At 44.3% G+C, this 27,430-nt stretch overlaps 1 protein-coding gene across 1 annotated transcript in view; it reads left to right on the forward strand.

The window, feature by feature from the left end:
• The window catches only part of PDLIM4 (PDZ and LIM domain 4), a 234,194-nt gene that overhangs the window by 54,842 nt on the left and 151,922 nt on the right, over window positions 1-27,430 (forward strand). Inside the window, exon 2 of the mRNA XM_040344644.1 lies at window positions 14,217-14,368. Coding sequence (XP_040200578.1) covers window positions 14,217-14,368 — 152 coding nt within the window. The remainder of the gene's footprint in view (window positions 1-14,216; window positions 14,369-27,430) is intronic.

The raw sequence follows: 27,430 nt of genomic DNA on the forward strand, positions 1-27,430 counted from the left end.
CCGACAAAAAAATAATGTGGCGCGCTGTGGCGAAAAGTGGGCATGGTTTAAATTATGCTAAATATTGGGAGTGGCTTAAAGGAGGTAGGGTTAAATAGTGTCTGAGATGATTTACAAGGAGCGGGGCTGTCAGCATCCCTAACAACCAGTGAATATCAGTGACACTACCCCTCGTGGCGTCAATGACCCAGCCACAAGGGGGCGGGTTCACTAGGTGACATTACCGGGTAAAACCCCGCCCCTTAGTTATTAACCACTTGTCCACCGCGCGCCGTCAAATGACGGCGGGCGGAGGACTCCATTGTTCTGACAGGACGTCATATGACGTCATGTCATTTAAATAGGGAATGCGCGCGATCGCGTGCGCGCATCCCTGTACTGTCGGTGGCGGCGTGTCACCGAGACACCGCTCGTCACCGACAGGGGTGAACAGCGGCGCGGATGCGCTGTTAACCCTGTGATCGGCCGTGATGAATTCACGGCTGATCACATAATAGGGCTGTGTACCACGTGATCAGCTGTGATCCATTCACAGCCTGATCACTAAGTGTAAACACAGAGCCTGCAACACTGTTGCCAGCTCTTTTTCTCCTCACACATCGTTTCCAGTGTGAGGAGAGAAGAGCTAGAAGCAGTGAGTTAGTTCTGTGTTTCTGTAGTGTCTGCACAAACACCACACCTGTCCCTTTGCCCCCCCCAATTGTCACTAGTCACCCAACAGTCACCCATAAAGTGCACCTGTCACTCAAAGAGACTGCCATCAACCGTCAACCATCAGTGACCTGCCCTGTCCCGTCACCCATCAGTGACCTGCCCTGTCCCGTCACCCATCGGTGACCCGTCCTGTCACCCATCAGTGACCCGTCCTGTCACCCGTCACCCATCAGTGACCCGTCCTGTCACCCGTCACCCATCAGTGACCCGTCCTGTCACCCGTCACCTATCAGTGACCCGTCACCCATCAGTGACCTGCCCTGTCACCCATCTGTGACCATCAGCGGTGCACCTGTCACCCATCACGCGTCACCCATCAGTGACTGTGCTCTATCTCCCATCACCCATCAGCGGTGCACCCGTCACACATCAGTGACCTGCCCTATCACCCGTCACCCATCAGTGACCATCAGCGGTGCACCCATCAGTGACCATCGCCGTCACCGTCTGTCGCTTGTCACCCATCTGTGACCATCACCCGTCACCGTCTGTCGCTTGTCACCCATCTGTGACCATCACCCATCACCGTCTGTGACCTGTCACCCCATTAGTGACCATCGTCTGTCACCCATCTGTGACCATCGCCGTCACCGTCTGTGGCTTGTCACCCATCACCCGTCACCGTCCGTGGCCTGTCACCCCATCAGTGACCATCTCCCGTCACACCATCACCCATCAGTGACCGTCACCTGCCACCCATCGTATACAGCTACCCGCCAAAATGTCCAAAAGATTGTATTCTGGTGAGGAGGCGTTCCAGATCATCTCAATGACCGATGAGAGCACCGGGGAGCTCTCATCAGATTCCATTTCTGATTCCGAATCAAATTCGTCATTTGAACCGATTCAACACAGCAATGACTCAGATGAAGAATGGGTCCCCCCTAAAAGGGCAAGGCCCTCTGAAAACCAGGCAGCCGCCAGCAATAGGCCCAGTACCAGCGCTGTCGCCAGCAATAGGCCCAGTACCAGCGCTGCCGCCAGCAATAGGCCCAGTACCAGCGCTGCCGCCAGCAATAGGCCCAGTACCAGCGCTGCCGCCAGCAATAGGCCCCGGGAACAAAGGTCCAGTACCAGCGATGCCGCCAGCGAAACCCCTCGCGAACAAATGCCCAGGCCCAGTACCAATGCTGCCACATCACATCCAAGTACCAGCGCAAGAAATTCAACCCCCCCAACTCCTGGAGTGTCACGTCCCCCAGGAGCCAGGGCCACTACATTTATGCCAGATGTTCTTGCCAATCCAACATGGCTGCCTTCCGGATCTGGATCAACAATTATTCCCCCTTTCACAGCACAGCCAGGTGTGCAGGCCAACACCCAAAATTTTTTAGAAATTGATTTTTTTCATCTTTTTTTGCCCGACACTTTTCTGCAGTTCCTTATCAACCAGACAAATTTGTATGCCCAGCAGTTTATTGCCAACAACCCCCAATCATCTTATGCCCGTCCATTTGAGTGGAGAGAAGTAAATTTGGAGGAGTTCAAATTGTTTATTGGCCTTACGATAAACATGGGGCTTAACAAAAAAATTCAAGGACATTCCTATTGGTCCACCAAACCCATCTACCACCAGCCCATGTATTCTGCCACAATGCCCAGGTCCCGATATGAAATGATAATGAGATTCTTTCATATCAATGACAATACCCAGTGCCCTCCCCGTAATCATCCAGATTCCGATAAGTTGTATAAGATTCGCCCCCTGATAAATTTCCTTTCCCAACAATTTGCAGAACTCTATGTCCCCGATAAACACATATGTGTGGATGAATCCCTGGTACCCTTTTGTGGCCGTCTAGGAATAAAGCAATATATTCCTAGTAAAAAGGCTAAATATGGTGTCAAGTTTTACAAACTGTGTGAGAGAGCCACGGGATATTTGTATGCGTTCCGCATATATGAAGGAAAAGATTCCCAGCTCCAGCCCCCTGAGTGCCCGGCCTACATAGGCACAGCTGGAAAAATTGTATGGGACCTGGCTTACCCACTCCTGAGAAAAGGATATCATCTTTACCTTGACAATTTTTATACGAGCCTGCCCCTTTTCCGACACTTATATGTTGAAAAAACCCTGGCCTGCGGAACCTCCAGAAAAAATAGGAAGGGCTTCCCACAATCCATTGTAAGCAAAAAGCTGCAAAGGGGGCAAAGAGCAACACTGAGGTGCAACGAAGTGCTGGCCTTGAGGTGGAAGGATAGCAGAGACGTGCACATGCTGTCCACCATTCATAATGACACTGCTGTTGTTGTTCAACGAAGACAAGGTCCCATTGAAAAGCCAACATGTGTCCAAGAATATAATTTGTACATGGGGGGGGGTGGATTTCAACGATCAAATGATTCAGCCCTATCTATCAATAAGGAGGTCCCGATTCTGGTACATGAAGGTAGCAATTTACCTTATCCATTTGGCCATTTATAACTCTTATGTAGTCTACTCCAAATCCACTGAAAACCCTGCCCCCTTCCTACACTTCACAGAAGAAGTAGTCATGGCCCTCATCTATGCAAAAAGACCCCCCTCTGAAACCCTTTGCTCTGATGTTGTTAGCCGACTTCATGGACGCCACTACCCTTACAACATCCCACCATCCGAAGAAGGCCGAAGACGGCAAAAAAGATGTCGCGTTTGCAGCAAAAAAGGATTTCGAAAAGATACCAGCTACCATTGTCCCCGATGTCCCTCCCAACCTGGCCTTTGCATTGGAGAATGCTTCGAAAATTATCATGAATCCCTAAAATATTAGTCTATATTTTTAACCATTTCCCCCATCTCACCATTTTCTGACCATTTTCATCCTACTGCCTTCCACGTGAACTGACCCTGGCCTGTTTTTTGACTATGCCTCTGCCTACCGTTTGGACTGCTTATACATAAATTGACCCTGGCCTGTTTTTTGACAATGCCTCTGCCTACCGTTTGGACTGATTTCACGTGAACTGACCCTGGCTTGTTTTATGGACTATGCTTTTGCCTACCGCTTGGACTGCTTCCACGTAAACTGACCCTGGCCTGTTTTTTGACAATGCCTCTGCCTACCGTTTGGACTGATTTCACGTGAACTGACCCTGGCTTGTTTTATGGACTATGCATTTGCCTTCCACTTGGACTGATCTGTTGCCCTGCTATTGTAGTACACAGGGGTCTCACATATGTGAGGGGCTCCAGAATAGTTTTTCCGGATGGAGAAAACATTTTTTTTGTTTTCTCCGGGTTTCGTAATTTCCGGATTAGGGTCTGGAGTCCGGAGGCTTCATAGAGATTTGGGTGGGTCGAAGCCTCTACCCCTGTGCCCCTGTGCACAGGTCTTACCCGATTGCAGCCCTCAGCCTGCTGCTGACTTACTGCCATCATGCCTGCCATCATATTTGCCTGCGGCATGAATGAGCCAGACCACTGCTATCTGGAAATATGCTGCCTGGAGAATCACTATAGCTGTCGCTAAACACATCCCTGACTGCTGCCTGGACCAGTGCTCTCTTCTGTGGACACTACTAAAAGCACAGGTAAGACTTTTTTTTACCCTTTCCGCAATATAATTTATTTTGGATTGTAATTCTAGGTATGTACATGCTATGTGTTAGAAATATGAAGAGCCTTCAAAAATGATAGGTTGCCAGGAAATTATATATGTAATGTATGCTCCTAGAATGCCTGATGGTGCTACTTGGATGTTGGGCATCTGTATGTGGCCAAGCTGTGTAACAGTCTCACACATGTGGTATCCCCATACTCAGAACGAGTAGCAGAATGTATTTTAGGGTGTAATTTTTGCTATGTACATGCTATGTGTTGGAAATGTCTTATAAATGGACAACTCTGTGTAAAAAAAATGAGTTTTATTTTTTTTTCCACGTTTTCCCAAAACTTCTGGAAAAAAAATAACCGCTCAAAAGACTCATTATGCCTCATAGATTATACGTTGGGGTGTCTGCTTTCCAAAATGGTGTCATTTGTTGGGCAATTCCATTGTCCTGGTGCTCCAGGGCCTTCAAAAGTGTAATAGGTGGTTGAGAAATGAGATGTGCAATTTATGCTCGTAGATCGCCTGATGGTGCTACTTCAATGTTGGGCCTTTGTATGGGGCCAGGCTGTGTAAAAGTCCCACACATTTGGTATCCCCATACTCAGGAGGAGTTGCAGAATGTATTTTGGGGTGTCATTTTTGCTATGCATATGCTATGTGTTCGAAATATCTTTATAAATAGACAACTTTGTGTAAATAAAATGCGTTTTCATTTTTTTTGCACATTTTCCCAAAACTTCTGGAAAAAAATAACCGCTCAAAAGACTCATTATGCCTCCTAGATTATACGTTGGGGTGTCTGCTTTCCAAAATGGGGTAATTTTGTGGGCAATTCCATTGTCCTGGTGCTCCAGGGCCTTCAAAAGTGTAATAGGTGGTTGAGAAATGAGATGTGCAATTTATGCTCGTAGATCGCCTGATGGCGCTACTTCAATGTTGGGCCTTTGTATGTGGCCAGGCTGTGTAAAAGTCCCACACATTTGATATCCCCATACTCAGGAGGAACAGCAGAATGTATTTTGGGGTGTAATTTGTTGTATGCATATGCTCTGTGAGAGAAATAGCCAGTTAATATGTCAATTTTGTAAAAAAAAAAAAAAAAAAAAAAAAAATTCTTCATTTTGCAAAGAATTGTGGGAAAAAATTACAACTTAAAAAAAATCGCCATGCTACTTATTTAATACCTTGGAATGTCTACTTTCTAAAATGGGGTAATTTGGGGGGTATTTGTACTTTTCTGACTTGTTAGTATCTCAAGAAATTAGATAGGCCGTCAGTACTTCAAGTGTGATCAGATTGATCATTTTTCAGGGATTGGCACCATAGTTTGTACTCTATAACTTTCACAAAGACCAAATAATATACACCAATTTGGGTTATTTTTACCAAAGATATGTAGCAGTATAAATTTTGGCCAAAATGTATGAAGAAAAATTACTAATTTGCTAAATTTTATGACAAAAACAAAGAAAAAGGCAATTTTTCACAAAATTTACGGTCTTTTTTTGTTTATAGCGCAAAAAATAAAAAACCCACGAGTGATTAAATACCACCAAAAGAAAGCTCTATTTGTGTGAAAAAAAGGACGCAATTTTCATTTGGGTACAATGCTGCATGACTGAGTAATTGTCATTCAAAGTGTGAGAGCACCGAAAGCTGAAAATTGGTCTGGGTAAGAAGGGGGTTTAGAAGCACTGTATTGAAGTGGTTAAAGAGCAGGATCTGGGGGCCACCTTGTAAAAGGGGGCTTCCAGATTCCGATAAGCCACCTGCCGGCAGACCCCTACAACCAGTGGCCAGGGTTGTGGGGAAGAGGCTCTTGTCCTTGAATTATTTTTCCCATCATGGGTGTGAGTGGGGCCCCATGTTAAGTTTTGCCTAAGGCCTAACAAAGCCTAGAGCCGCCTCTATGCAGGAGAGGGGTGAAGAGTGTACAGTGGTGGGTAGTATGTGCATGAGAGGAGTGTAGAGTGTATGGAGATGGGTAGTGTGTACAGGAGAGGAGTGCGGAGTGTATAGAGGTGGGTGCATGTGTAGGAGAAGAGTGCAGAGTGTATGGAAGTAGATAGTATGTGCAGGAGAGGCGTGTGGAGTGTGTGTATGTGCAGGATGGTGTCAGTAGGACAGTGGATGGTGTCTTTATTTTTATTGGTATTAATATATATTTTTTACAATTTTATTCTTTATTATTTCTTTCAGTTTTTAAAACGCTTTTTGGGGGCCAGTGGATGGCATCAGTAAAGCAATAGACCGTGTCATTTTGTTTTGTTAACAATTTTTGGGGGGAGGGTTGAGATAGGGGATCGTATCATTAGGGCAGTGGATGGTGTCAGTTGAGCAGTGGATGGTGTCAGTTGAGCAGTGGATGGTGTCAGTAGTTTTTTTATTTCGTTTTCTCTGCAGCCTTAGCTGCACTGAGATGAATAAACTGGAAACAGAGCCTCCTGTTCATTCATAAACTGAAGCATTGTAAAAACAGTGATCGCTGACTCTGCTCATTCAGAAAAGGAAGGGGCCAGTAAATTACATGTTTACTGGCTCCTTCCTCCGCTCTCCAACCTAACAGATCTGGGATAGGAAGGCCAGAGGAGCACAGGGGGACCGGAGCAGCACAGAGGGGGATCGAAACTGGTGGGCGGAGGAGCACAGGGGGACCATAGCAGCACAGCGATGGACTGGATGAGCACAGAAGAGGACCAAAGGAGTGGGGCGGAGGAGCACAGGGGGACCAGAGCAGCACAGAGAGGGACAGAATGAGCACAGAGGGGTACCGAAGAAGTGGGGCAGAGAAGCACAGAGGTGTACCGAAGAAGTGGGGCAGAGGAGCACAGAGGGGGACTAGAGAAGCACAAGGGGACTGGAGCAGCACAGGGAGGGACCGGAGGAGCACAGAGGGGGACCAGAGGAGCACACAGGGGGGTCCACAGAAGAGGGGATATCCAATGGACAGTCAGGGGTGATTGGTGCAGTGGGGGCAGTTACAAGCACCAATCTCCCTGTATGGCTTTCAGTGAAGCAGCTGAAAGCCGCAGGTCTCGGGAGGAAGTGGAGGAGAAGCGACACTCAGCTGCTTCACTGAAAGCCATACAGGGAGATCAGTGCTTGTAACTCCCCCCCCCACCGCACCGATCACCCCTGATGGTCAAATTTCACCATCCATGTTTCATCATCCACTGGTGCAGGGTGGGTCAGATCAGAGTGCCCCCCCCCCCCCCTCCTCAAGACCCATGTGCAGTGAACACCCTGCACCCATGGATGATACACAACTGCCTCTAATACATAGCTTGCTTTCATTGTTTTCAGTTTTGGTTGGAATCTCATCACTTTCTGTTCTGGGGACAATCTTTTGCCAGACAAGAAATGAGGGAAATATGGCAACAGAGACAACAATACAATGCTGATGGAAGTTCAAACAATTCCCTGCTTAATTTAAAGTAGATCTAAAGTCAAAACTTTTTTTGATGAGTAAGGAAGAGTTAAAACCCTATAAGTTTTTTTGCTATCTGTATCTCATTGGGGAGATTTTTCTTTACTTCCTGTCCCATTGCCAAAAAAGGAGCCTCCTATTGCAGTAAAACCGGACAGGAGTTGTCATCCTTCCGCACTCTATCCAAAACAAACAAAAAAAACACTTTGGCTATGGATACACTTTAATATGTGACTGCAGATCTACATGGATTAGAGCAGACTGCAGTCCATGCCCGGACCAAGTGAAAGTCCCATCCTAACAACCATTTTCGCACCACTCAACAGCCTATATGTCTTTCTCTTTCTCCATCCTGTGTTTTCAGATGGGGATGCCATTAGGAATTAATGTCTGCCTCCCGCACATCTTCTAAAAAGAAGCGTGTTTTGGCTATGGGTGTGGGAACCTCACCCACAATTGTGTGAACCTAGCCATAAAGAGCAGCCAGTGATGTAAAGGGGAGGGGGGCAGTTATGTGAATGATCTGAGTCATCGCACAAACATGAGATTTGGACCTCTGCTGGAAGAAAATCTTAGTGACTAGATTTCTGTGAATTTAAACTCAATAATCCGGGATTAGAGAGCATAAGTTAATTGATTTCAATGGCCAGAGCTGCATTGCTCCAGCAGAGTCTGGCTTGAAAGTCTTCAGAGTAAATTCATTTTTAGCTCCCATTGGCTCCCGCTGCTGTCTGTCTTTTCTGTAATGCCTTGTACACACGACCGTTTTTCACGATGAGAAAACTGCCATTTTTTATATTGGTCGTGTGTATGCACCCTAGCAGTTTTCTCGACGAAAAAACTGCCCGCAAAAAATTTAAACCAGTTCTCTTTTTTCTCGTCGTGTTTCACGTCAGTCTTTTTCTTGTCGTGAAAAACGGTCATGTGTATGCTTTTCCAACGGGAGAAAAAACATGCATGCTCAGAATCAAGTATGAGACGGGAGCGCTCGATCTGGTAAAATGGAGATAGCACATTCGTCACGCTGTAACGAACTAAAAAGCACGAAGACTGAAAAACGCAAATCGTCTCTCACCAAACTTTTACTAACACGAGGATCAGCAAAAGCAGCCCAAAGGCTGGCGCCATTTAAAAGGAACTTCCCCTTTATAGTGCCGTGGTACGTGTTGTACGTCACCGCGCTTCGGTTGGACTTTTTTTGCATGAACGTGTGTATGCAAGTCAGGCTGGAGAGGAATCAGGTGGTGAAAAACTACGGCTTTTTGAACGACAAGAAATTCAATGGTGTGTACGCGGCATAAGAGAGGAGAGAGCTGCTATAGACAGGCACACTGCTGGATCGTGTAAAGACTCATGTAAGTATTTAGGAAGCGAGGGGATAAAACAAATACTGGAACATTTTTGTTACCTTTTAATTAAAGTAAAAAAATGTTTTCCATTTAGAAGCACTTTAGGTAATGTGTGGTAACACAAGATATTCATTACCTCACACAGAGATCACAGTACCCCCCCCTGACAATGCCTTCATCCTCTTTTCACTTCAGAAATATGGCAACAACTTTTTAAATGTCTAATTTCCCTTTAATGGTACATTTATATTCCTCACATGTGGGTTACTGACAACAGTGTACAGGTGCAAATTATGGGAGCCCTTAATATGTAAAGGGTTCCAAAGCACAGGCAAACAGTATATTTACAGAGAAAAACAGATGCTTTTTGGTTAGGTGTGTAAGCTGTTTTATTGATATTCTCTATGCTCATTACAGAATTCTGTGAACCTGATGTAGCATTTGTTATGTTGTGCAAAAGCAGGTTAGTCTTATCCCACATGAGACTATGAAGAATGAGACGACATCACTCTGTAGCCACTCGCGTCCACTTTCTCCAAAGTAACTGGAAGTGACTGCAAAACCATACCACATACAAATTTATGGAATTGTGCAGGTTTACTGACCTCATGCCAATTGTTCCTAGCCTTTCTAGTGTTTCAAGATGGCGAGTGGAAGGTGGACTTTTGAAAAAGGCATAGCCATACCCATTCAATGCCCCTGCCCCAGCCAAAAGGCAAGACCAGGGCATACATCATTTTTTTAGTGCCGGATATTCCATTGGGTTAGGGCAAGCCAATGTGAATTTGGCCACATTGCTATGTAAAAGAAAACTGGCAGTAGTTACTGTGCCTACAATGTGTGTGCTGCCCCTGCAGGTCAATTCACTAGAAATAATAGTAAAGCCCTGTACACACAATCTGATATCTGATGGAATCTAATCCGATGGATTTTTTCGTCAGTTATCCGATGTAGCTGACTTTCACCAGTCTTGCATACACACTATAAGGCCCCGTACACACGTCCGAGGAACTCGACGGGCAAAACACATCGTTTTGCCCGTCGAGTTCCTTGTGAAGCCGCCGAGGATCTCGGCGAGCCGAAATTTGCCATTGAACAACGAGGAAATAGAGAACATGTTCTCGGCCGAGGTCCTCGTCGGCTTCCTCGGCCGAAAGTGTACACACGGCCGGGTTTCTCGGCAGAATTCAGCTCCGACCGAGTTTCTGGCTGAATTCTGCCGAGAAACTTGGTCGTGTGTACGGGGCCTCAGACTAAATTCCGACCGTGCCAAAACGCTGAGATGTAAAACACTACGACGAGCCGAAAAAAGTTCAATGCTTCCGAGTATGCGTCGACTTGATTCTGAGCATGCATGGATTTTTCTCCAATAGAGTTCCACACAGACGATCGAAATGTTCTATTTTTTTACACCTTTTTTCATCGGACAAACCGATCACGTGTACACGGCTTTACTGTTTAACGAATGGGCACACATTAATAGTCCTTATAATGAATGAACTCGAATTTTGTGCAGCTGTGATGGCTATTCCTTAGAACATTTTGTTTTCAGTTTCTTGTTACAAATGGCACCCCACTAGCATTTTTATACATGCATGAGGCCCAATTGTAGAGCTACTAACTTGGCAATCAGCACCCAAACTATTGGTATTTTCAAATGTTTTCCTTCATGAGATTAAAGTAATAATTTTGTGGCTATTTCCCTTGAACTTTGGATGCTCGTTTTTTAAACATTTCAGCAGCATATGTCTGTAATTCCTTTTGCTTGAGCAACATATGAACATATGTACTTATTTTTGCAGTGATACATATCATTGAATATTTGCCAGATACCTGCTTTTCATTCATTCTACCACCTTTGTAGGCGGTTTCCTTTTTTCTTTAAGGGGGTCTTCATACACAGGCAGATATTCTAATGGTATAAGAGATCTGATGTTTGTTCTTTGATCGCTATGGACTGCTGCAGTTGCTTTCTTCTACTTTAAAGGGTAAAAAATCTGGCGCACCTAGATTATATAGTTCAGCCAGCAATAGAATGTCTATTAGACCAAAGATAAGGGTTAACCACCTCAATACAGGGCACTTTCTCCCCCTTCCTGCCCAAGCCATTTTCAGCTTTCAGCGCTGTCACATTTTGAATGACAATTGCATGGTCATGCAACACTGTATCCAAATTAAATTTTTATAATTTTTCCCCATAAATAGAGCTTTCTTTTGGTGGTATTTGATCAGCTCTGCAGTTCTTATTTCTTGTGCTATAAACAAAAGAAGAGGGACGAGTTTGAAAAAACACAATATTTTTTACTTTTTGCTATAATAAATATCCATTTTTTTTTTTTTTTTACTTTTTTTCCCCTCAGTTTAGGCCAATGTCTCTTCTTCTACATATTTTTGGTAAAAAAAAAATCACAATAAGCATATATTGATTGGTTTGCGCAAAAGTTATAGCGTCTACAAAATAGGGGATACATTTATGGTATTTTCTTTTTTCTAGTAATGGCGGTGATCTGCGACTTTTATTGTGACAGCGATATTGGACACATTGGACACTTTTGACTAATTTTTAGGACCATTTACATTTATACAGCGATCCGTGCTATAAAAATGCATTGATTACTCTATAAATGTGACTGGCAGGGAAGGGGTTAACACTAGGGGCGATCAAGGGGTTAAATATGTTCCCTAGGGAGTGATTCTAACTGTGGGGGGAGGGGACTGACTGGGGGAGGTGACCGATCAGTGTCCCTATGTACAAGGGACACACCATCAGTCTCTTCTCCTTGACAGGATGTGGATCTGTGTGTTTACACACACAGATCCACAGTCCTGCTCAGTTACTAGGACATTGTGGCCACCGGGCACGCGCATCGGGTCCCCAGTGATGCCGTGGGTGCGCGGGCTCCCTAGTGGTTCGGAAAGGCGAAGACCTCATATGACGTCCTCCCAGAATGAGAGCTGCATCGTCCCACCGTCATATGACGGTGGGCGGGCAGCTAGTGGTTAAGAATAGTCCAAGATTGTCTATAATCCATGTAGGAAGAGATATAGTAAAGGGGAGGCTCAGACCACCTCCTGCTGCTATCTTCAGAGTTGTAACCGCCTCTGTGTGATTCAATGGGAGAAAGAACAAAGGGAAGGAAGCACCAGCTAAGTGGAGTATCCCAGTAAAAATATTAATAACAATGGATAAAAAACACTCACAAGAGATATAAGATAAAAAGACTCATCTGGTGCAGAGTCTATAGCAGGGGTAGGCAATCTCAGCCCTCCAGCTGTAGTGAAACTACAAATCCCACCATGCCTCTGCCTCTAGGAGCCATGCCTGTGATTGTTAGTGTCTTGCAATGTCTCATGGGACTTGTAGTTTCAAAACAGCTGGAGGGCCGAGGTTGCCTACCCCTGGTCTATAGGTTCGGGAGCCTGGAGGCGCCCCAGGAAGCCATGCTAACCAGTGTGGTTCACACAACAGAAGTAATGGAGGACCAGACGAGAGGGAAAGTCACATGGCTACGCGCTCAAAGCGTCTAGCTCCTTCTACAGGCCTCTAGCAGTACATACAGAACATACCACAGCAGTCCTGCAAGTCAGATCAACTAGGAACTTACACCTATAGAGTCTGCACCAGAGTCTTGTGAGTGGTTTTTATCCATTGTTATTAAAACTTTTAACCGGGATACTACACTCCCTTCCCTTTGTTCTTTCTCCCACTTTCTTCTACGTTCACAACATTTTTTATGCTGTTACCTCAGACCTGCAAGATGAACATTCTTGGAATTTATATTTTCTTCGTTTTCTTGTTGTGGCTAGGGCCTCATGACACACTGCTCCTAAACTCATGGTTTTGGAGATTTTTGCCAAAGACTGTGAACACAACTCAATAAAAGTCATAGGCTTTTACCAGAGTTTAAGAGCAGCAGAGTTAAGAGGCAGTAAATGCTCCTCTTCTAAATGCAGTAGAATCACGTTCAGGAAAGGAGAGTTTTGGCAGAAAAATGCTAGAACACTAAGGCTTCATTTCCACTGGCGTTTTTACAGCCACTGTTGTTAGCCTTTTTTACAGCTTAAAAAAAAATTTTTTTTTTTGTGAGCTGCAGCTTTAAAAATGCCGCGGTCGCGTTTTTGAACGTTTTTGCGCGTTTTTGAGCGTTTTATAACGTCTGGCGTTTTTACAGCTCTACTCTGGAGCTTCAGAACGCCCTGGTCCCGCGTTTTTTTTACAGCTCAAAAACGTCTATGCCACTTGCAGCTCAAAAATGCCTATGTGGGAATGAAGCCATAGAATAACATGGACAGGCGTTTTTAAGCTGTAAAAAACGCTCTGAAACGTGGCTGTAAAAACGCCAGTGGAAATTAGGCCTAAAGCTTCGTACACATGGCTGAGAATCTCGTCGTAAATCAAACGTCGTTTTCCTCGACGAGGTTCTTGTCAGGCTTGTCGAGAATCTTGTCAAGCTTTCTTTGCGTACACACTGTCAAGACAAAATCTCGTCATTCTCAAACGCGGTGACGTACAACATGTAAGACGGCACTATAAAGGGGAAGTTTGATTCCACTGGCACAACCCTTGGGGCTGCTTTTGCTAATCTCATGTTACTTGCGTGTTAAGTAAAAGTTTGGTAAGAAACGATTCACGCTTTTCAGTCTGTTACAGCTTGACGAATGTGCTATCTCCATTACGAGCGCTACTTTTACCGAAGGTGCGCTCCCGTCTCATACTTTATTCTGAGCATGCGCGGGTTCCTAAGCATACACACGAATGTGTTTCTCGTCGTAAAGCAGCCCGACGAGAAACACGACAAGGAAATTGAGACTCCCGATGAGAAAAATGTTCTCTTTTTTTCTCGTCGAGATCCATGACAGTTTTCCCGACGAATAACATACACACGACCGTTTTTCTTGGCAAAAATGCTCTGCCAGCATTTTTCTTGATGGATTTTGCCAAGGAAAACGGTCGTGCGTACGGGGCCTAATTCATTTTTATGCCTGGCCAGTAATCTCCACTAAAAGCGATTGCCATTCTTAATGTCACAATACAACATTCTAGTTTCAAAGCCAAGTGTATACAAATGTATCAGGCAAGAACAGATTGTGTTTTACTGGTACATCCATTATTTGCCTAAAACAATGTGTTTTTTTGTGCACTAGATGTGTGTATAGCATTAACACCATATTGCTATTGTTCCTCTTCCTGTGCAGATTAATCCTGGAAGCAAGGCTGCTCTGGCTAACCTATGCCCTGGAGATGTTATTTTGGAAATCAATGGGGAAAGCACAGAAAACATGACTCATCTCCAAGCACAGAACAAGATTAAGGCCTGTTCCAGCCATCTGATTCTTTTCCTGAACAGGTTTGTATATATTTTTTTGCAATGCTTTTTCTAAAGAAGAAAAAAAGAAATATGTGTGCCTTTTGTGTTATTAGACAGGTGACCATGAATAAAACCGGTCTCCTTGGATTATCACTGAAAACAGCCTATTATTCAAATGCACTATATCTAGGACCTTTAGAACCCTTCATGGTGCCTAAAGCATCTTTGGTGATACCACATCCTTCTAACTGCTCTTTAGCAATGTTCCTTTACATTTGGTTGTTAGAGTAAAGATGGCTATACATTATTTGATTTTTTTTAGCCAACAATTAACTGCCCAGCTCCTACAATTTTTCAGTAAGGCCTCGTACACACGATCGAACATGTCCGCTGAAACTGGTCCGTCGGACCAGTTTCCGCGGACATGTTCGGTCGTGTGTAGGGCCGACCGGACAATTTTCCGGCCGACCGGACAGGTTTCCAGCGGACAAATGTTTCTTAGCATGCTAAGAAACATGTCCGCTGGAACCATGTCTGCCGGACATGTCCGATGGTCAGTATGGCCCGAGAACCCGCGCATGTTGTCGAAGTGATTCGACGCATGCGTGGAAGCATTGAACTTCCGGGTTTGCGCACGTCGCCGCACCATCGTCGCCGCCACGTCACCGCGTTGTCACCGCGTAGTCTGTCCGCGGGAAATTTGGTCTGATGGTGTGTACAGCCATCAGACCAAATGATCCCAGCGGACATGTCCGATGAAAACGGTCCGCGGACCGTTTTCATCGGACAGGTCCGCTCGTCTGTACGAGGCCTTATAGAATGTTGGGTGGGAAAGGTCCAAGAGGGGCTGAAATCTGAGCAGTCTAAAACCAGATTTAACCTTGGCCTGTTGATGTCTCTGCTTCTATGGTATGCTTTACAGTAAGTAAATGCTTTTTTAAGTTTATCTAAAGCTAAAAATTGATTTTAGGTTTGGAATGGTATAAGGTATTGCAAAATCCCATGTCAGTTTATTAGTGAGATTTATTTTCACTTCTGAAGACACGACAGGAAGTGAGAAGAAATGTCTCCAACATGAGGGGAACCCCTCTCTTAGACCCCTTTCACACTGGGGCGTTTTTCATGCACTTTAGCGTTAAAAAAAGTGCCGATAAAGCGCCTGAAAGAAGCTGCATTTGCAATCTCAATGTGAAAGCCTGAGTGCTTTCACACTAAAGCGCCTGAAAAACGCCCCAGTGTGAAAGGGGTCTTAGCGTTAAAAAAAGCGTCTGTAAAATGCCTGAAAGAAGCTTCATCTGCAATCCCAATGTGAAAGCCTGAGTGTTTTCACACTGAGGCGCTGCGCTGGCAGGGTGTCAAAAAAAGTCATGCAAGCAGCTTCTTTGCAGCACTTTAGGAGCATTGAATACACCGCTCCTAAAGCGCCCCTTCCCATAGAGATGCTTTTTTAACGCCAAAGCGCCTGAAAAACGCCCCGGTGTGAAAGTGGAGCTTTACCAGCGTTTTTCGGGCACTGTCAGTGTGAAAGGGCTCTAAAAGCACTTGGGCTTTCACATTGGGATTGCAGATGAGGCTTCTTTCAGGCGCTTTTTTTAACGCCAAAGCGCCTGAAAAACACTTGAAAAACTCCCCAGTGTGAAAGGGGTCTAAGGCCTCATACACACGACCGAGTTTCTCGGCAAAAACCAGCAAGAAACTTGCTGGGATTTTTTTTTTGCAGAGGAAACCGGTCGTGTGTACATTTTTAGACGAGGAAACTGTCGAGGATCCCGCCGAGTCAAAAAGAGAGCATGTCTTATTTTTCCTCAACGGGAATGGAGAAACTTGCCTTGTCGAGTTCCTCGACAGCCTAACAAGGAACTCGACGAGGAAAACGATGTGTTTCGCCCGTCGAGTTCCTCGGTCGTGTGTACGAGGCTTCAGACACTTGTCACAGCAACAGGTGTCCCTACTGGAAGATTTCTCGTCACTTCATATTGCGGAGATAGCTGTAACATTTCCCATCAATTTCTGATTTCCCAGCACTACTAAAGCACTGCTTTTTGCAGATTATACCTGTTAATGGCAAATGAAAACAAAATGCTGATTTATTTATACATTGGCATAAGCCATACTGTGCTAAGAGAATGCTTACTGTTGAATTTTTTCCGGCATCAACACACTCAAAGAAAATTGATGAGAACCTTACAGTATGTGAACTAAGTCATATATGCTATTTATTGTGGCCACCATGAATTACAAGTTTATTACTTAATTGTACCATTTGTGTCAAACAGTATCTTACAATCCATTGTGTTTGCCTGTGTGATGCAGTATGAAGTGGATGATTTTACTTTTATCCAAATGAACTGTATTCAACACCAAGTTTTGATATGATATGAGCAGCGTTTTGGAGCTGGTCCACACAGATTGTATAGTTGTTTCACACTATTTCAAATACCAGTGATTCACAAAAGTACGTCTCACAAACTTATGTTTGACTTTTAAATACATGGGATACCATGGTACTTGGAATATGTTATATAAACTTTCAAATGCACAATTTTAGGTGAGTTTTATTCAAATAGATAATGATATAAAGACATAAACTAGGGGCTAGGCCAATTAGCCAAAAAAAAAGGAAGGTATGCTTTTGGCCCATAGCTTTAAATTGAGGGCTCACTAGAAATGTTTGGCTATACTCAAAACTCAACATGACAAATTCATTTTTAAAGGCCAAAAAACTAGCAGATAACACACTGTGATTAAAATAATGCATTTATTAATGCTTTAAAGAAGGTGTTTGTATTCAGAAATTTTCCTGGAGTTGTAGGATTACCGACTAACATTGCCTCTACGTCAAGTAATGGAAAACGTTGCTTTGGCTTTATGTTTTAAAAATGTCCAAAATTATTAGTCTATGCACAACTTTGTAAGCATATTTCTCTTTTCATCCTCCAACTTCAGATAAATCACAAAACATATAAGACAGTGAGAAAGTCATGATATTTTTAGACATTTGGGGGGTTGAACATGCCATAAAAACAAGGGGCCAGATTCTCAAAGAATTGCCCTGGCGCAGCGTATCAGAGATACGCTACTCCGCCGTATCTTACCTGGTGGAATTTCGAATCCAGGAAGATTTCGCCCTGTAAGTTACGGCAGAGTAGTCTGTTTCCCGGTGCGTATTTCAAATTGGGCGGGTAGGGGGCGTGATTCATTTAAATGAAGCGTGTCCCCGCGCCAATTGAAATGCGCATGCTCCGTTTCGAAATTTCCCGCCGTGCTTTGCGCGAAATGACGTCGCACCGACGTCATTTTTTGAACGTAGACGTGAGTTACGTCCTTTCCTATTCACGGACGACTTACGCCAAAAAAAAATTCAAAATTCGACGCGCGAACGACGGCCATACTTTAACATGGCAAGTCTATCTATACACCACGAAATAGCAGCTTTAACTATACGCCGGGAAAAGCCGACTAGCGGTGACGTAAGAGAATGCGACGGCAGCGCGTACCTTCGTGGATCGCCGGAAATAGCTAATTAGCATACCCGACGCGGAAAACGATGCAAACTCCACCCAGCAGGCGCCGAAGTATTGCACCTACGATCCGAAGGCGTACGAAGCCGTATGCCTGTCGGATCGAAGCCAGAAGCCGTCGTATCTTGGTTTGAGGATTCAAACTAAAGATACGACGCGGCAAATTTGAAAGTACGCCGGTGTATCAGTAGATACGCCGGCGTACTTCTTCTGTGAATCTGGCCCAAGGTATTTATTTTAGATGATATATAGTAAGTACTGTTTACACTACTGTTTGGATATTTTCAATCTAGTTTATACAAGCAAGTTTTATAGGTGTATAAACTAAACTTAGGGTATAATTTGCCCAGACTCTAGATTTTTTTTCTCAGACTTGTAAATATTATTTTTATTGCTATATTTGCATTTTCACATGGGAATGACATACAGAATTTCAACAGTGCATGCAAAAATGTTTCTACTGTCAGAAGTAATCAGGATAGGAATATAAAGAAAGACACTTATACCAAATGGAAAAGATTTGTATTGGGTTTCAGTGCCCCCATAGCTCCGTTAGTATCGTAATTCTAGTATATAGTTTTGTTATATCAGTACTCAGCTTTCTGCTCATAAAATGAGTGGAATGTGTGTACTGTGCTATATGAATATACATTTTAGAAAGAAGAGGCACTTTAGGTCTTTTGGGGATGTACATGATGTACATGAAGTTCTATAACTTGAATTTTGCACTTAAAATCCTTTCTGTACAGAAAGGATTTTAAGTGCAAAATTCAAGTTATAGAACTTAAGTTTCAATGACAGAACTTGATGTATAAGCTTCTGTGTAAAATATCTGTATGGTCCTACAATCTTCATAATTGAAAAATCGCTCACACTACAGATAACCCTAATACACAGAGTGGTTGATCTACTACAGGGAAGTTGCACTTTGTAAAGTAATTATCCCCAGAGCTTAGTGAAGCACTACTGCCTTCCATCATCCAGGCAAGTTCAAAGAAAATTCTGTTTTTTTTTATCCTTGGGTATTTTTTGCAAAGTAACATGTCACTACATTTACTAAGCTCTAAGTAAAATTCCCTTGCAAAGTGAACTTCCCTTTTTGCTTTTAGTAAATCAACCTCACCATTTCTGCACCTGCTGATTTATACACAATACTGAATGAGTGACAACACTAAAAACCCTGCAGTACATTTTACTGTAATGTTGTCACTCTGTGCAGCTTCATCCTTTAGCACACTAAAGAGGAGGGTTATCCTCTCCCTGTCAATCAGCAGAGGATAGTTTATCCAAGTATGTGCTATCTTTCTGAAGGAATCGATCTTGAATCCTGCCTCCTGGTTTGGGAGACTGAAGACCTTGGCAGCCAAAAAGGAGGTGTTTTTTGTTCCCGAAGACTGGTAATTACAAACAACAGAAATCTAAAGGGAAAGGGGGGACCAAAACAAAACAAAAAAATTGTCAGAGTGGGATTTTTTAAATGAGCCCCCCTACTCAAAGGCTACACTCGCCTCTGCTAGCTCCTGTCAGATCTTAGCTGTGCAGCATGTTGTTGGCCACACAGTTGCTGCTATAAACCCTCCTGACTCTGCAGTTTCTTCTTCTGCACATGTGGCAGGCACATGTTCAGGCATATATATAAGTCTTCAGAGGAGTACAAATGTACAGGTACCCTTTCGAGATCAGTGCAAATTCAGAGAGGGAATATTTAAATGTAAATATTTTACAAATATTTTGCAAAATAATTATAAAATGTTCTAATTTTTTATCGATATTCTTTGTGTAGATACTTTTACAATTTCAAATGGGAATGAACTGTGGGAATTTAACAGTGCATGTAAAAATGTTTCCAAATAATAACAGTACAGTTGTATGGTTGAGGTGGTGAATATGACTCAATCTGCAGTTGTGTGTCTCAGCTGCTCTGACAGAGAATGAAACAACTGGCAAGGCATTGTTATAAGGTTTATGTAGTTATAACTGATTTTGTAATTTCTTTTTAGCATGCAGTTAATAGTCCCTTTTTGATGAATTGAAAGCTAGCATTAATTCACTTCCATGTTAGGAGGGGTATTTACTTAAAGCCCCGCTAACTTTTAGCCATACTTCCATCCACCCCCCTCTAACCCATCCTCCTAGTTTTTTTTTCCCTTTACCTAGTGAAGGAAGATATACTCACCTAAGTCCCCAGTCCCTCACTGCCGCTGGTTTTGGTGCAGAAGGCAGCCAGTGCTGAAGTGGAACCCTAGGACCACCAATTCCCTGCCACCCCCATGTCATGGTATCATCCTCTTTGTTTTCCTGCAAGGACCCCACCGGAGGCCATCCAATAGGAAGTGTCCACCTCTCACAGGCAATGACATAGACTACCAAAGAGGGACCCTTCTAGGTCTACGAGAAGAAATGTAGTCGCGGACTGCACTCCTAACAGTGTTTTAGCCTGGTGACTGGTGGGTGCTTGTAGTCACATTAGCAGATGGTGCCGAGTTGACCACAGCACAAAAGATGAGCCATCATCAGCATTCCAATGCAAATAACATATACCTTTATTAGTGCAAAGTCACATGCAACATATAAAGCCAATGTCTCAGACCCCGCAAGATTCCTTCCCCAAGGCAACATAATGACCACACTAGGTGACAACTTGGGCCAGAGATGTCATGTGATTGTGGCTTAAGTTAAGTTAAAAAGGGCATTTAACTACCTTTTTTTGTGTTTTATCTACAGCAATCAGTTAGGGGGGGTGGGAGGAGTTTGAGGGGGGTCATTTCTATCCCGGAGAAGGGCTTTCAAGTTACAGAATTGTTACAGTATAGAGAAAAAGCAGAAAAGAGATTTTCCGGTAGTTATATAATATAACAACATTTTCTGGGCGAAACACATTGTTTTGCTCGTCGAGTTCCTTGTTAGGCTGTCGAGGAACTCGACATGCCAATTTTCTCCATTCCCGTCGAGGAAAAAGAGAACACGCTCTCTTTTTGGCTCGTCGAGTTCCTCGACAGTTCCCTCGTCTAAAAATGTACACACAACCGGTTTCCTCGGCAAAAAAAAAAAAACAGCAAGTTTCTTGCTGGTTTTTGCCGAGAAACTTGGTCGTGTGTACAAGGCCTCAGGTTTCTTTCTTGCTTGATGTTGAAATGTTAGCCCATATTTCCTTCAGCTGCCAAGTTCAGCCAAATATATACAATAATTAGGACAATAAAAAATGCCATGGATTACCCCAAACCCATTTTGGTAACAACTTCCTAATATTAATTTTCATCCGAATAAGTACATTTATAAGAGAGACCCCAGGGAATCAATTTTTTATTCTAGATCTGTTTAAGTCTCAGTACCTCTGAATCGGACAAACCGATCGTGTGTGGGCCCCATCAGTTTGTTTTCCATCGGTGAAAAAAAATAGAACATGTTTTAAAATTTTCCTATGGATAAAAAACTGATAGAAAAAAACGATCGTCTGTGTGGAATTCCATCGGAGAAAAATCCATGCGTGCTTAGAATCAAGTCGACGCATGCTCGGAAGCATTGAACTTAATTTTTCTCAGCACGTCGTAGTGTATTATGTCACCGCCTTGGACACAGTCGGATTTTTGACTGATGGTGTGTAGGCAAGACTGATAAAAGTCAGCTTCATCGGATATCCGAAAAAAAAATCCATCGGATTAGATTCCATCAGATATCCGATCGTGTGTACAGGGCATTACAGACAAAAAGGGTCATTTACTAAAAGAAGTAAGAAAAGGTTGACCCAAGGTACTATAATATGACTCAAAATCCAGAAACATCAGCGCAGCACTGGATGAAAGATGCAAGGGTCTGTCAGGAGTCCATCAGGAGTCCAGGAATTCATTGACCTTTTTCTACACACACACTAATTACAAGCAAACAGATCACAGGTGAGGATGGTTACCTTTAATAGCCATTCAAACCCCTTTGTGTCAACGTGTGTACATGTTATCAGGCCAAAATCACCAGGGTATGTAAACTTTTGATCAGGATCATTTGGGTAATTTCTGTTATAATTATGATTTGAAAAGAATAAATGCAGTTGATTGATAATAAATGGCTTCAGCCAAAAACTAACCATGAGTGAAAGAAAAGTGTATGTGTTATCATCCATATCCTCTGAAAAATAGCCAAGAAATCATAACTTCTGTCAGGGAATGTAAACTTGAGAACAACTGTATATGCATATATTAACATCATTTCTAAAGTCTAATTTCTTGCACATCCCCACCTATCAACAAGAAAAATTGTTGGCCCAATAACTATGATGAGTATTCTTCATTTTATTTATTTATTACAGGTACATTTATAGTGCCAACACAGCGCTTTACATATTTTCACATCAATGAAAGTTAATATTTATATAGTATAATTCCCAGAGTTTAATGGCTTATTGGACAGTTGTAAAAGTGGCCCTGCCCCAGCACACTTCTATAAAACTTTTATTAAAGCTGCTGCTAACATGATGAAAGCATCTGGAGCGTGGTGTAATTCAGTACCATTAATGTGTCATACCGTTTGAGGTGTGTCTCAGCACCTTCATAAGGACATCAATCAGATTTACAAAGTGACATTTTCTATCACTTTCATCTACATCAAAATACCTGGTAAACTGTACCTACAATAGATTTCCTTTAATAATTTATGTAATAGGAGAAAATTTGTATAATTTTTTTTCTTAAGACAGACACCAAATACAGATTCTCCGACATAAAATGTTTTTTTGGTCCTCTATTCTCACCTCTCTCCTGAAGCACCATGAGGTACTGTAGCCACAGAACACAGAATAGACATAGGCAGTTACAGTATAGTAATGAATTGGCAGCGGGGACAGCTTGACATTGCCCCCACTGTACATGCACCACCAATCCGGTGTCTTCCTAATGTAGAGCCGGTGGTATGTGCACAGTAAGGCAGTCTGACTTGTGCAAAGCTCACGTTAGGAACTACAGAGCATAAATCAGGGATTATCTGCATTTCACATTATGAAGTGAACTCTGTTTGATACTCACAAGATCAAATTTTCCTGGCTGATTTCCTAGATTTTATTTTCACTTTGTTTCAATTAACACAGCCAAAATTCTGCTATTAAAAGTGTGCTGCTGATTGTCCTTCCTTCTTTTTACCCAACAGCTCATGCATTCTAATTCTAAAAGTTATGATCAGGGTTCTTTTAACCAACTTGAAAAACTAGAATACCTGCTTGTACTTTTTGAGTAAAAACCCCCCCCCAGCAAAAATGTAATTATAAACAGAGAAATACATTGATTGTTAAGATTGCATGCAATATAACTTCATAATTACATATGTGCGGTTAATGTACACTTTAAAGGAATAGTTTACCTTTGCCAAAAAACTGACTATGCAGACAATGGCCATTTGTAGATAAAAACAAACTTTGTAGTTTTGACAAAATTTGAATAATGCCCTTGCAATAGATGTAGATTATTTACGTACTTCATGAGGCCTGGCTGGAAAACTCCTGGGACATTTCTAAGAGATGCCTAATGGTTACTGTTTACCTTCATCACCACAGGAGCTAGCTCCCAAATGCTGGGCTCAGACCTATTGAATCTGGAGAGAAAGCGCATGTAAGGGAATTTGAATCAGAGAAAGTGAGCTTGCTCCTGTGATGAAGGTGAACAGTAAAGGCTGGGAAGCTTTAGGCAACATCCTTAGCAACATCCTAAAGCCCTGTACACACAATCGGAGTTTCCGATGGAAAAAGTCAGATTGACTTTTTCCATCGGAAATTCCGACAGTGTGTATGCCCCATCGGAGTAATTCCATTGGAAATTCGGATGAATTCCATCGGAGTTTGGTCGGACAAAGGTCCGGTCGTGTGTACGGGGCTTTAGAGTTTTGTATTTAGGCTTCATGAGGTACCTAAATTGCTTACACCTATAGCATGGGCATTGTTTAACCTTGTTCAAAGCGACACAGCTGGTTTTTATCTACAGACATCCATTTTGGTAAAGGTGAACTATGCTTTTAAACACTTTATTACACTTTATTACATTATAAAGAAGTGCTGTTCTATTCTGCTCCAGCAGTATTAAATATAACACACTATCCAGTGCTATACTGAAATACTGCAGATTTCTGAATGTGAGCGGGACACTGCATAGCAGCAGAGAAGTATAGAACATGTGAGTGTGACAATGCATGGCAGATTAGAAGTAAAAAAAATGTGAATGGGAGACTGCAGGCAAAATAAAAGTATATGACGTGTAAGCGTGACACTACATGGTGGAATAGTATATAAAATGTTATTGGAAGTTAACAGGACATTGCATGGTGGAATAGAACTACAGTAGGTGAACCCGATTTTGTGTCAATCTCGCTCTCTTTCTCGGCGAGATTGAGCACCTACGAGCCCCATCGCGGGAGCCAGCGCCGAGCTGGCTTGCCGCGATGGAGACAGAGCCGTCATAGAAGCGACGGGAGATCCGACTTGGATTCCCGCCAATTCTACACGTGTGCGGCGTTTGTTATGAATCCTGAGGGGGAAGTCCCCGCCGGATTTTAAATAAAAATCCGGCATGGGTCCCCCCCTCAGGAGCATACCGGGCCCTTAGGTCTGTTATGGGTTGTAAGGAGAGCCCCCCTACGCCGAAAAAAACGGCGTAGGGGGTCCCCCTACAATCCATACCAGACCCGTATCCAAAGCACGCTACCCGGCCAGCCAGGAAGGGAGTGGGGACGAGCGAGCGCCCCCCCCCCCTCCTGAGCCGTACCAGGCTGCATGCCCTCAACATGGGGGGGTTGGGTGCTCTGGGGCAGGGGGGCGCACTGCGGCCCCCCCACCTCAGAGCACCCTGTCCCCATGTTGATGAGGACAGGGCCCCTTCCCGACAACCCTGGCCGTTGGTTGTCGGGGTATGCGGGCGGGAGGCTTATCGGAATCTGGGAGCCCCCTTTAATAAGGGGGCCCCCAGATACCGGCCCCCCACCCTAAGTGAATGAGTATGGGGTACATCGTACCCCTACCCATTCACCTGCAAGAAAAGTGGTAAAAACACAAATAAACCACACAGGGTATTAAAATATTTTATTTTTCTGCTCCGGAGGCCTCCCCTGTCTTCTTTATTAGCTCTTTTACCAGGGGAGGCTTCTTCTTTGACGTCTTCGGGTGGGTGGGGGCCGCCGTCTGGTTCTCTTCCACCGCCGGGGGGGGTCGCTTTTAAAAAAGCCCCCACCCCCCGGCGGGTTTCCTCCGGCGTCTTCGGCGGGGCTCTTCTTCTTCCGCTATCCCGACGGGTCTTCTCAACTCTCCGGGGGTCTCCTTCTGTCTTCGCCGCTCTTGACTCGGCGCACCCCGGTTCTTCGTCTCGCTGTCCGGTGTCTTCTTCCGTGATGTACGTCTTCTCCTTCCGTGCTGTGATGAGTTCTTCTTCCGTGCTGTGACGTCATGTTCTTCACTTCTCTTCTTCTCCCGATGTTGACTCGCCGGTCCTCCTCGCTGAAATGACGGATGCGCGCCTTGCATCGGACCTATATAGGCCTCACAGTCCCATCATGCTCTGTACCTACCCATGTGATACCTACCCACGTGGTAGGTATCACATGGGTAGGTACAGAGCATGATGGGACTGTGAGGCCTATATAGGTCCGATGCAAGGCGCGCATCCGTCATTTCAGCGAGGAGGACCGGCGAGTCAACATCGGGAGAAGAAGAGAAGTGAAGAACATGACGTCACAGCACGGAAGAAGAACTCATCACAGCACGGAAGGAGAAGACGTACATCACGGAAGAAGACACCGGACAGCGAGACGAAGAACCGGGGTGCGCCGAGTCAAGAGCGGAGAGCGGCGAAGACAGAAGGAGACCCCCGGAGAGTTGAGAAGACCCGTCGGGATAGCGGAAGAAGAAGAGCCCCGCCGAAGACGCCGGAGGAAACCCGCCGGGGGGTGGGGGCTTTTTTAAAAGCGACCCCCCCCGGCGGTGGAAGAGAACCAGACGGCGGCCCCCACCCACCCGAAGACGTCAAAGAAGAAGCCTCCCCTGGTAAAAGAGCTAATAAAGAAGACAGGGGAGGCCTCCGGAGCAGAAAAATAAAATATTTTAATACCCTGTGTGGTTTATTTGTGTTTTTACCACTTTTCTTGCAGGTGAATGGGTAGGGGTACGATGTACCCCATACTCATTCACTTAGGGTGGGGGGCCGGTATCTGGGGGCCCCCTTATTAAAGGGGGCTCCCAGATTCCGATAAGCCTCCCGCCCGCATACCCCGACAACCAACGGCCAGGGTTGTCGGGAAGGGGCCCTGTCCTCATCAACATGGGGACAGGGTGCTCTGAGGTGGGGGGGCCGCAGTGCGCCCCCCTGCCCCAGAGCACCCAACCCCCCCATGTTGAGGGCATGCAGCCTGGTACGGCTCAGGAGGGGGGGGGGGCGCTCGCTCGTCCCCACTCCCTTCCTGGCTGGCCGGGTAGCGTGCTTTGGATACGGGTCTGGTATGGATTGTAGGGGGACCCCCTACGCCGTTTTTTTCGGCGTAGGGGCGCTCTCCTTACAACCCATAACAGACCTAAGGGCCCGGTATGCTCCTGAGGGGGGGACCCATGCCGGATTTTTATTTAAAATCCGGCGGGGACTTCCCCCTCAGGATTCATAACAAACGCCGCACACGTGTAGAATTGGCGGGAATCCAAGTCGGATCTCCCGTCGCTTCTATGACGCGCTTGCTGGGATGTGCTGTCACTATTCCAGTGAGTGCGAGGTGTCGGGGAGATCTCGGCACCCTGTCGCCGAGTATCAGCTCGACGCTGTCGTGCTAAAAGCACAATATCACAAACACCTACTGTATATGATAGTTTGCATGGCAAAATAGAAATATACCGTATGTTATGTGAGTGGAGCCCTTCATGGCAGAACAGGTGTATATAACATGTGAATGGAAGTGAGTGTGACACTGCATGGCAGGATAGAAGTATGTAACATGTGAGTGAAGCACTTCATGTGTTCACTAAGCAGGAGGGCAGCTGCTTGGCACGGGACCTGGAAGCTAGTGGCAATCACTGTAGTAGTGCCTATTTCAGTGATTTCCAGCTTCCATTGGAATCCCACAGATATGGCCCATACATATTTACATTGGCCCAAGCTGGACCAATTTAACTATACAAAAATATCCATAACTAAACTTCAACTTTAGTATTATACTAGCATATTATATCCATGCAATGCAAACATCTAATATACATTAAACAAATACTCTACTGTACTTAAATTCCCAAAGATCTCTACAGTACATTGTTATGTTATATGCCGTTTTTTAAGAGTGTGTCTAATACATAAATTCATGCAGTCATTTGTCCGCCATCAGGGTGCTGAAAATTGCTAGTGCTAGCTTTACAGCAAAATGATCATACAGCTGTACAAATTGAATTAAAGTTGAGAAAGAGGGGAAATATATCTCACAAACAAACTTCAACCTTTACAGAAACTGGAAATCATTAAATCATTCTATCACTGGATGCTTTAATAAAAATAATTGTATCCACATGAAAATCTTGATGCGCTGCACACTTGGCATTTGGTTTGGCTTGCATCTTGGCATTCCAACAGAAAGTAAA

This window comes from Rana temporaria, chromosome 3 (assembly GCF_905171775.1).
Source record: "Rana temporaria chromosome 3, aRanTem1.1, whole genome shotgun sequence".
NCBI classification, from domain to species: domain Eukaryota; kingdom Metazoa; phylum Chordata; class Amphibia; order Anura; family Ranidae; genus Rana; species Rana temporaria.